Source organism: Macaca thibetana, chromosome 12 (genome assembly GCF_024542745.1).
Source record: "Macaca thibetana thibetana isolate TM-01 chromosome 12, ASM2454274v1, whole genome shotgun sequence".
In the NCBI taxonomy this organism is placed as follows: domain Eukaryota; kingdom Metazoa; phylum Chordata; class Mammalia; order Primates; family Cercopithecidae; genus Macaca; species Macaca thibetana.
This window is the reverse complement of record NC_065589.1, coordinates 28,225,304-28,237,361: the sequence shown is the minus strand read 5'-3', so window position 1 is coordinate 28,237,361 and position 12,058 is coordinate 28,225,304. Positions and strand designations below refer to the sequence as shown.

Below are 12,058 nucleotides of genomic sequence, written 5' to 3'. Positions count from 1 at the left end.
TAATTTCACATGTTCTTCTTAAAAAATGCTAGTAGAAATAATTTTTCCAGGTACTTGTTTCGGCATTCTCTGTTTCTCTAAGGATAGCTTTATTCTTTAACCTTTGGTTTTACAGGGACATTTTCAAGTTTAATCTATAGTTTTCAACATGGAACAACCCAATACAAGGAAATCTGTAACCAGCTCAATGCTTAAGATGTAAAGATTTATCCAAAGAACCATGAGTTTTATACTGTAAGTGGGAAGTATTTTTAAACTTAATGTCAAAGTAGCACCCTGCACACTCCTAGTAACTTATTCCTGTTCAAGCAATATCTTTTTACAAATGCAGGGGCAGGCAGGGGCAATGGAGAAAGTCAAGTTGAGCAAGAGGACAACAATAGTTCCGGAATTGTAAGATTATGAAAGGGAAGAGGCTTGGCACGTCTGGAGAGGATGGAAAGGGGTTCTAGCGTGAGGTCGATGGGTTACATTTGATTGAGTGTTTACAGTGGGATCAGAGGGGCACATGGAGGCTTGACACGAGAAAAAGTGCACTAAAATAGAGACAGATCATTTGTAAAAACAATTTAATGAAAACAGAAGAGGAAATCACATGCGTATAAGAGATTCTGAGTCAGAAAGGGATGGCGTACAGTACATAAATAAAGCCAAGTTCAGGGCAGGGTGAGAAGCCACCAATGATTAATGTGATGTTTTTACTTTTCTCATTTATGTTTTTCACTATTCAAACCCTCTTCAAAGAATCAGATATACTCTTATCACTAAGCCTTGTGGTCTTAGCTCTTCGTCAGAATATTTCTCAGTTTCCAATGCTTTATTGGTCTTTACTGAATTATTACCTGTTAACACTTCTCCAGATGCCTGCACATCTACTTACCGGGCTCCAAAGCTTGAAGATGCTGAGGTACCCAAGAATGCAACCCTTGTGGCCACCTAACTTTGGCAACTACAGTTTTCTAACTCACATTTGTAGAAAGTTAAAAAGCTCTAAGTTTCCATAATGATCTCATTATGCACCAAACACCCAAGTTAATGGACTTCTCTTTCTTAGCGAGAGCATCAGTACACAGAATGGTGATTCTTGTTACCAAGTGGCAGTCCATTATAGCAGTTAGGCTACTGGATTCAAATCCTGCCTTTGCTTCTTACTACCATAGGCCCTGGGAAAGCTATTAAACCTTTCTCAGTCAATTTCCTCATCTGTGAGATGAAGATAAAAACAAGTCTTGCTTCATAGAATTATTACAAGAAATAAGTGAGTAAATATAGGAAAATTGCTTAGCACAATGTCAGTGTTTACATTAGAATGATGTTCCTCATCAGAGTTGGGAATCTAATCATTCAACAAATCTTTCTTAAAGACTATAGTTATTTTGAAGTAAACATTTTGAATTTGAAAATTAGGATTCTCTTCAGAATTTTTATTCCCTGAATCAGTTCACTAGAGTTGTACAAACCAGCCCTTCCTTCAACAAGAAGGAAACCAGAAAGAATAAACAATGCTAGCTGTGGGGAAAGGATTATACTAGTGGCTTCCTTTTTCCCCCATATTGGCAGTAAATACAATCCAAGTCTTTGCTGCATTTCAGAAGGCTATGTGAAAATACTTCTTTGTAATTAACCAAGGAAAGGGGAAAATTCTGACAAATTTGCTTGGGAATCTTAGATATCACAATGAGGTTTGCAAAATAAGGAGCAAAAGAGCAACAAGAGTTTCCATCTCTTATTTGCTAATTTTCTCCATTAAATAATGTACTGTAGATTCTAATCTTTTTCTTAATTTGCTGAGATTATTTAGCAGAAAAGCATCAGAAAAATCTCAACTTGAGAATGCAATAGATTTCTCTGAAATCTTTAAACACAACTCACCACATGGTAAAGACTTTAACTGCACACTTCAAAAATGTATTGATCATGTTAACAAATAGCAATACTTTACCACAGATCCTATGGCTAATTGTTTTGTTCATACTAAATTTGAAAGCAAAGTAATTTAAAGTTAGGCTTTCATTCTCCAAGCAAAAAGCAAAAACAAAATGAATTTTTAAAATAATTAGTTGAAGGGTTGCCATCTACACCTACAGACTGCCCGAGTTAAGCAGCATTGATATTACACAGATTGTCAGATCCAGGGAAGAAATAAGAGCTGACAAGGGTTTTGGACAGTAGTCACTGAAACAAGGGAAGAGGGCTTTAATTAGCACAGTTTGCAGGTGAGGATCTGTGGCATCAGATTGGAGGCAGAACTTTCTAAGAACAAATGGCTTGATTTGAAAAGTGTGGACATTGTATGACTTCTGACACCTCCAAATTTTCATTCCAGAATTTTAAACTTCTGTTTCATGAGAAAAGTAGAGATAGAACTTACAAAGGATGAGAAAGTCAGAGGGTGGCCCCTGCTTTAGATTATTTGTGCCATAGGCAGTTTCTAGAAAGGAAACAGAAAATTCCAAACACTCTCGGTTGGTAAGTACTGCAAAAACAAATGTTCTTTTCTGATGCTTAATTTTTTTCCCTTAATTATCATTTTTAGTTCCATTTTTAGAGTCTTTGACTCTTACATAGTGGCTTTTTAAGCCAGTCGATTTGTTCATTCATAAAAGCAAGCAGGCAAGATGAAAGGTATTCACTGAATCTTTCAAGAGGCAGTACCTGGATGTTTGGTTCCTAAATGCAATCTTCTCTAATATTCACATAGAAAAATGCCATTTGAAGTCTAAGTTAGCTTGAAAAAGAGTTCACACAAAGGGTACAGATGTCCACTTACCATTTTCTTGTTTCTCAGTAATTCTCCTTTCTCAAGAAGAATAAAATGACAGATGGCAAAAATTATCTTACATGTTCCAGTAGAATGCCTATTTACCAGAGGAGGTCAGAGCAATCAGTACATCTGGAAAACAAACCAGGAGATGACATATTAGTTATGCAAATATTTCTCTGGAAAGTAGGAACATAGATATAGGAAAAGTCATAAACAGGTGCTTTACTTGTTCACAGCATCCCGAGTGCAGGTTGTAATCCACTGTGGCTTGGGTATCTAGGTTGCCTTTCACTGGGGGAGAATGATCATAGACATGGTAAATGGAATTAATACAGTAAAGCCAAAATAATAAGCACTGATGTTTTGTCTTCTGACAGCATATGAATGTGCAAGCATTAAGTTATAGGAGAAAAGGGGCTAATTTTAGATTTGTTCCTAGCCCTCTCCATGTGAATGGTGTCGCTGTGAGCCCAGCAATGAAGTTCACTGTGTTGTAGCAGACTGCGCAGTTCCTGAGTGTGTCAACCCAGTCTATGAACCAGAACAATGTTGTCCTGTCTGCAAAAATGGTAAGACCACACTGCATTAGCTTTCGAAGAGGGGTTAGCACAAAATACAAATATCTCACTACTGCACACCATTCAATGCAAGAGCCCTCTAAGATCTGCCTGTGGCTTTCCAATATGGGCATGGCGGATGTATAGTTTTATCCCACCTTAAAGTGAAAATAAAGCTGCAGTGGGTTTATCGTGCAGCTTTCCATCTGGGGAATTAAAGCTGTTGTAAGCTGACTTTGTTGTGATCCCTATTATTTCGTGTTGATTTAAAAGGAGGATATTGGAAAGAACACAGTACCATCCTTTTGTAGTGACTGCATTCCTCTCTTTTGTAGAGCCAATGGAGCAGTTCACCCCATTTTGTGGTACATGACCCAGGATATAGAGTAGGGTAAAAGCCAGGTATTTTGTTTTGAACATAGATAAGACCTTAGGTTTGAAGTTAAATATAAAATTCAAGAAATAGTAAATAAAATTATCAATGCACTTAAATTGAAGTAATAAAAAGTTTAGGGCTTTTATTCAAGGTTTTTATTATAGTGGAACTATTCTCTCACAGTAACTGCTACAGAGGGAAACTTCTTTTATTTACAACATTATAGTTTCCTTTTTGTCCCTCATGGAATGGAGAGGTTGAACCAACTATAATATCCCAATCACCCCAAATCAACATGATGCTGCAGAGAAGACAATGCAATGCTATAAACCCAAGACAGTGCATCAACAGAGCCAATAGCACACTTTGCCTTGTGACCATGTACTACCAAAAAGGAAAAAAAAATTCTTTACTAGGCCACACTCCACAAATGTTCCCTCTGTCAATAATATTGCTTGAAAAATGGTTCTAGCCCCTAATTAAGATAAGCTCACTCACTCTCATGCTAAATTCCTATCCCTTTTCTTGAGTTGGCAGTGGCCATCTTTCTCTGTTATTTTTTGCTCTGAATTTGGAGCTCACTTACTAATCTTTTCCTTTACAGAAGGATAATTAGTAAAAATAAGCATAAAGTTATCTTTTATCTTTTATAAAAGATAAAAAAATCTTTTTGAAAGATTTTTTAAGTAGCTCTGGTTGTTTCTGATAATTTTTTGTGTTTTGGTATCTTCCAAAGGACTTATTAAAAACCTTTGTGACATTTTCCAGACACAGGTTTTGCTATTTCTGATCATAGAAATCCAATAACTTGAATATTAAGTTGCTCATCTGGCTTCTCTTTTTCTTCTTATCTCCTTTCTCCAATCTACCTGTCATAGTGACCGTCTCTCTCACTTAGCAGGAAGAAATAACGCTCCTAAAGTTCTAACTCATCTAACATAAATATATGCAAAGATATTAAATTTAAGACTTCAAAATTTTAAAGGGACTGAAGAAACTGGAAAAGATACAAGAAAGAACAATAAGATGATTTAATGGTTGAAAAATAGGACCTATGGGGACAGACAGAAAGAGTTAGCATAATTTGTCCTAGAAAAGAGATGGCTCAGGTGAGACCAAACTGTCATAAATATATGAATGGTGAGTCTAAAGTAGAAGAGAAAGTGTTATTTTTCATTTTCTCCAAGGATAAAAGGAAGAAAAACTCAGCTACCTAATCAATCTTTAAAAATTGGATTGACAGGTCTTGGACTGAAGACCGCATTTTTTTTTTTTTTTTTCTTTTTTCCCCTAGAAACAACTGTGTAAACAAGTCCTTGAGGCTCTTTCCTTCCCCAGGTGGCTCTGGTTAGCTTTGTCACACTTTTAGCTTTGTCTCACTTTTAGCTTTGTCTCACAATTATGGTTATAGTTAAAATTTATTGTCTAGACACTTCCAGCATACTCGTAGAATTAGAACATGTAATGCATGTGTAAAATAGTTTTTACACATGCATCTATCACATCCTTCTAGCGATCCTACACTAAAGCCCATAATATACCCAGAGTTAATGTCTATGTCATATGTTAAATCAGCCACTACAAACTAGTCACACTTAATTTGATGTCATCCAAGATTATCCTTTTTCTCTCAATCATGTCAGAGTAGAAATTTTTCTCCAAATGAAATCCTCTTTGTACAAAAGTGTATAATGAATAGACTTTATTTGTTCAATCAGTTAATTAATTAGTAACCACTGGTATTTCTGATAAACAGATGCTAAGTACACAAGGTATATTAGTTAAGTTTTCTGATTTTTTTAAATCATAAAGCACTGTGAAATGGCCACTTCTGTTCCCTCTTGGTATTTCCAAACAAATTTGCTTTTCTTAAATAAAGAAAATGAATCTGAATTTAAATTAGTGGAAGGACTGGTTGTAATATAACATTATGAGATGTTATCTTTTTGTTATTAAATGCCGCTAGTCACATATGCCCCAAAACTAAAGTATAATCATTGCCAAAGAAGAGTATATAAAGAACCACTGAAGACTCCTATGACCACCAATGGTACCAATAATTTTATTGAGAAGACAGATTGAATCCCAGGTTTTATTGGCTCTTATTCTAAGCCTAGCCCAGAAAAGAGAAAGAGACGAATGACATATAGAAGACTTGGAGAAAAAATAAATGTTTATTATGACAGCATAACTGAAATAACTTAAATTTCCAACACATGATTTAAGTCTATCTCATTATATATGATTATTAACTATAACCATAATAAATATGCCCATTATAGTGTAAACTATTTTAAATATAGTTGCTATGTTCATAGATTTTTTAAAAACAAAAATAAGCTAAAAATATATCCTATGGATTCAAGGTAGACGCAATGAATTTTAACTTATAAACAGTCATAACATTTTCTATATTTTCTTAAATCTTCACAAATGGTTGTTTTGGCGGGCAAGTAATTTTCAGTTTGCATAAATGCTGATTATCTTGGCTGTCAAATACTTTCATTTTTCATATTAAAATTGATTTTTCTGCCTTCCTGAATTACAACTTGCCAAAAGCACAAGGCATTAAAGTTATAAAACTTTTAAAATATGATATAAACTTTATATTAAAGATACAAACTTTTGAATGTGATAGAATCCATCACACCAAACCTTATAACTCCACATTCAGCTAACATAGAAATATTTGTTTTGATATTTAAGAGCAAACAAAACAAGGAAGCATAACAATTTTTTCTGTAGAACACTTTACCAATGAAAATAAACAATTATCTTTAGAAATAAATATTTTAATATTATAAAGTGCAGGGAAATCTACTCCCTAAATAATGGTACCATGTCTTTATTCTTGATAATATAATTTTAAGAATAAATTTAAGAACAAGTATTTCCAGGAATTTTCTCTAATTGTATAAAGAAGAGAGTTTTAAATTGTCTTGTCTCAGTGATTACCATAAACAAGATTTTCAATGGTTATCAATGACTATACCCAAACTATAAAATATACAGTAATCTATTCATATTAAAATTAGTTCAGCACCAAGAACAGTCTATCAATGTAGCCTGAATAAAATAAAAACACTAAGGAAAGATATGAATGACTGGACAGAGTCTATGTAAGACTCATAATAGGAGGAAAAAGATGAGAGTAATTTTTTATTTGGTGAGAATTGGGATTGACATAGGAATTTATTGTTTCTAAAAATATTAAGCATTTGTTTCTCTTTCCTTTACACAGCTCCAAGAGCTAGCAATACAAATGCCTTCCTGAAAAATATGACATTTTCAGACTGTTTTTCTTTCCCTAAGATTGTGTTACTTTGACCTATCTCTCAGCCCCAGGCCTTTCCATGTGAATTAATGAGCACTTTTTATGGATTTTTGTTTTTATGGTATGAAAAAAATAATTTAGCACAGCATCTGTTTAAAGAAAACATTATGGCTTGGAATGTCACAGAAATATTTCAAACATTTGGAAACTGATCATAAATTTGACTAGTAATGTGGCTGTAAGTATATATTATATACATACAGCTAAGAATACCCATCATTTATTTTTGTATGTGAATTAATATTAATTTCAAACTCTTGCTCTGCAGCCACTCATTCCATTCTTCAGTTGTTCATACATGCTAATATTTTTGTCCCAAGTCATTAAGAATCCATAGTTATAGAATGCTGAATCTCTGCATTAAAAAATAAAATATGTAGTCAGTTATCAAAATATTTGATCATTGGAGCATCCAAATGACAGACTGCATTTTTTACATTTCATTAGCTGGTATGGCAGTGAGTTCTGTGTTTTCACTGGAATATACAGTCAGTCATTATTCAAGGCTCAGAAGGAAATGTTACCCCATGAAAAATTTGAAAAGACAGAACGCTCCTACAAAATCCTGTATACACATTAAGTTTTCAGTTCCTTTCAACTAAAAGTCACAAGCCCTGTTCAAATATTTAATTCTATGTCCCTCACTCTTTTCTAGTTTAGTAGTGATGCAAAAAAGCAGAAAATAAACTAGGCAAAAGGGCAAATATTAATAGAAAAGAAGGGGACAACAAAGGGGATGAGCCATGCACAAATAAGAAAGAGAAGGGACTTCACAGCCACCCAATACCTTCTAAAGGTCCTTGGGAGAACATATTTGCCAAAAAAAATTGTTAATATCTCTAATATACAAAGAGCTCCTTAAAATAAATAAGGAAAACAATTCTACAGGGAAGGAAATGGGCAAAGAGCAAATAAAGGAAATTTACATAAGAAAATGAATTGTCTAATAAATATATAAAAATATATAATACTTAATCACCAAAAGGATAAGGAGATAGAAATAAAAAAATAGGAAGCCAATTTTTTATTGATGATAATGTGGGATTGATGGTGCCTCATTTCAGCAAAAAAGAAAGAGTTGAGAAAAGTTAAGAAAGAGTGGAGGAAAAGGTTATAAACTTTTAACAAGACACTTTCTTTCAAAATGTTTACATCACTGAAAGTCAGCAGTTTCACCTTTTGTACTTTGTCCCACATTCATGCCATTTTAAGAGTGAAAAGTTGGTAGAAAACCTAATAATTCTTCACTGGGGTAATTAAATAAAAACAGCCTTTTAAAAGACTACTGATATTTTTTACTGCCAGGTAAAATAAAGCAAAAACTGTATAGAAGAATACATATCATTTTGTATGTAATATAATGTATACTATATATCTAATGTGTACATTTTATGTTACATAATTTAAAATAAGATAAATATGTATCTTATAATAAAATAAAAATCTTATTTTATTTTATTTTGAGACAGAGTCTAGTTCTGTTACCCAGGCTGGAGTTCAGTGGCATCATCTCGGCTCACTGCAACCTTCGCCTCCTGGGTTCAAGCGATTGTCCTGCCTCAGCCTCCCAAGTAACTGGGATTACAGGCACCTGCTACCATGCCCGGCTAAGTTTTGTATTTTTAGTAGAGAGGGGGTTTCACTGTGTTGGCCAGGCTGGTCTTGAACTCCTGACTAGTGATCCTCCCACCTCAGCCTCCCAAAGTGCTGGGATTACAGACGTGAGCCACTGTGCCCGGCCAATAAGATACCATTTTAAATAGATAGTGAGTTTGTATGTGTAAAGGAAAAAATGTAAGTGGCTACATAATAGAATGTTAATAATGATTCAGTGATTAGTTTTAGGCAGAAGTGAGAAAGTAGAGAAAAGAGCTAACGTCTTTAAAACATTAAATATTTACAAATTAACAATAAAAACAATAGAAAGATGTGAACAGGTAGTTCACATACAAAATACAAAGTTTCACAAAATACAAAAATTATTATCTCACTAAAAAATCAAATTACATTATTTTTAAACCCCTTTTAATTTTTGCATGTTGCATTGATAAAGTTCTGAAAGAATACACACCAAATTTTTAACAGTAATCCAGTGATCAGAAGAGGAAGTAAGAAGTGGAAGTAAGAATCTAGAAGCAGGGAAATTTGATATTTTATTTCACAGGCCTCTTTGTTAAATAATTTTTACAAATCTATATATTTATAATTTAAAATATTTTATCAAACATTTGAAGAAAAAAATCCTAATTTTATTGAAATTTTTCTAGAGAAAAGGCAAGAAAAAAGCTTTCTTTTTTTAAATGGTGTATAATATTGATACAAACCAAAGATTGCAAACTGAAAAAATGAAGCTAAAAAGCTACCTTGCTTATGATTACTAATGGAGAAATCTTAAATAAAATACCATTACAAAATCCTTGATCTAAATCCCTGAGTTCTAGATTTTACAGAGGAAATGCAGTGCATATATTGTATGATATATTACTAGTGGTCTAGGAAAGCATTCTTCAATCAATTACATGAACATTTCTGCAACAAAATATGTAATAATGATACTAAGGAGACTGGATAAATATAATGAAGAGTCTAATATCATCTCAGGTCAGGGTTTAATCTCACCTGAGTTTTTCTATCAAAGTCACGAAAAGGCCGGGTGTGGTGGCTCTTGCCTGTAAGCCCAGCACACTGGGAAGCTGTAGTGGGCAGATCACAAGGTCAGGAATTCGACACCAGCCTGGCCAACATGGTGAAACCCAGTATCTACTAAAAGAAAAACACTGTGTGGTGTGTGCCTGTAATCCCAGCTACTCAGGAGGCTGAGGCAGAAGAATTGCTTCAACCCGGGAGGCGGAGGTTGCAGTGAGCCAAGATCATGCCCTTGCACTCCAGCCTGGGTGACAGAACAAGACTCCGTCTCAAAAAAAAAAAAAAAAAAAGAAAAGAAAAATTCTTGAAGAAACTGGATTTTCAGAGATTGTGAGAAAGGCATTGTATATTTTGTTAGCAAACAGAAGCTAGCAGCAGATTAAAATCATTACACAACCTAACCAAGTGGGATTTAGTAGGGATCTGCAAAGATAGTTCAATATTAGGAACCCCATTAGTATAATTTGCCTTGTTAGTAAATTGAGGAGAAAGAGGATGTTATCATTTCTATAAAATGACATTATACATGAATACGCAAAAAGTAGTGACAAATATTCTTGATAAAACAAGACTGAAGTGGACAATTTTTGCATGGTAAAAATATATCTACCTCAGCCTAAAAGGCCAGAATTATGTTTAGTAGGTAAACACTAAAGATATTCTCCCGATAAAGTCAGGTATAGACAAGGATGTCTACTATTATTTTACATTTCAGATAGATAGATAGATGAATACATCCATACTAGCTAATGTAATTAGAAAAGAGAATTCAGAAGAGGAAAATTAGAAAGAAGGAGGTAAAAATGTCACTATTTGCAGATGATATGAGATTGTATTCTCGAAAGCCCCAAGAAAATTGGCAAAAACTACTATAAACAAGAGAATTTAGTGAGATAATGGTACAAAATGAATGTGCAGATGTCAAAACATATATATACACACACACACAAACATATAAAATATATGTATTAAATATATGTATTTAAATATATGTATTAAACATATATGTATTAAAAGAAAATTTTGGCACTAGTGAATGATGCGGAGATATCAATAAAATATAACAGAAAGTTTAACAGACCTAACTACATATGAAAATTTGGTATGCGATGAAGTTGTACTTCACATCAACGGCGGAAAGCAGGTTTGTAGAACAAACCGTGCTGGGAAACTGGGTAGTTAATCAGGAGAAACAATTTAATACCTACTTTATCCCATAATTCTCATATAGAAAGAGCTCTTAGAATTGATTGTTTTAAAAAGATCAATGACTCTATTTTTAAAATGGGCCAAAAACTACAAAAGGCATTCCAGAGAAAATGAATAAACATTAATTTGGGGGGATACATATTTTACAAAAGCCACAAAGTTTATTAAAACCATTAAAAACAATAAGGAAACAAATCAGGTTTCTAAATGTAAAAACTCAAATGTATTAGATTATCTAACAATAAATTAAACAGAAATTCTATACAATTTTCTATGGGATGTAACTTTTTAAATAAGTTGACAAAATAAACATTTCTTGTGAAAATTTTAAATACATGAAAAAATGCATTTGGGGCATGGGAAAATTCAACCTACCAGCTGTATTAATATATAAAATGTAATTTTAACCAATGTGCTATGGGAACAGAAATAAACAGAAATGACTAGGATCTAAAAAAGTAACCCATGTGTGTATTACAATTTAGTATACAATTAAGGTGACATCCAAATATCTGGTTAGAGAATGTATTGTTCTAGAAAAGTTCATTTTTTTAAAAAAGTAAAATTATATTACTACCTTACCTATTATATAAAAAGATAAAAAAATTAAGTTGGATTAAAATTATAAATCTAAAAAATAAAATCATGAAGGTATGTTGAAAATACTGTAAATATTAACTTGTTCTGAGAATAGGGAAGCTCTTCCTAATCATAAAAGCAAATAGTTTCTAAAAGAAAAATTGTATAAGTAACATATAATTTCCTCTACAAGTTTTTTCACATATTAAAAGAAGATTGCTACCATGCTGAGTAGTTAGGTTAAGAAAAATAAACAAAAAAATATAAATAAGATAACATCTAATTTAGGAAAGGTAAAATGTAGCAAGCATTCTCACACACTACTGATAAAAGTACAAATGATATATGCTCTCTGAACAGTAGTAAAAATGTATGAACCTTTAATGCGACAATGACATTTTTAAAAATAATGAGGTAAGAATTTTAAATGATGTATATGAATATAGTTGTTATAAAGTTCTTTGATAATAGCAACGACTTGGAAAAACTGAAACCTAAATATTTAAGAATAAAGTGATTGTTTAAAGAAACCACAGTATATCTATAGGTACTACTAAGAAAGCATTTTAAGTAATATTATAGAAAAAAAAGCA

At 32.9% G+C, this 12,058-nt stretch overlaps 1 protein-coding gene across 1 annotated transcript in view; it reads left to right on the top strand.

Moving 5' to 3' along the window:
* Positions 1-12,058, top strand: part of VWC2L (von Willebrand factor C domain containing 2 like) — a 168,880-nt gene that overhangs the window by 24,083 nt on the left and 132,739 nt on the right. The window contains exon 3 of the mRNA XM_050751365.1: positions 3,204-3,333. Coding sequence (XP_050607322.1) covers positions 3,204-3,333 — 130 coding nt within the window. The remainder of the gene's footprint in view (positions 1-3,203; positions 3,334-12,058) is intronic.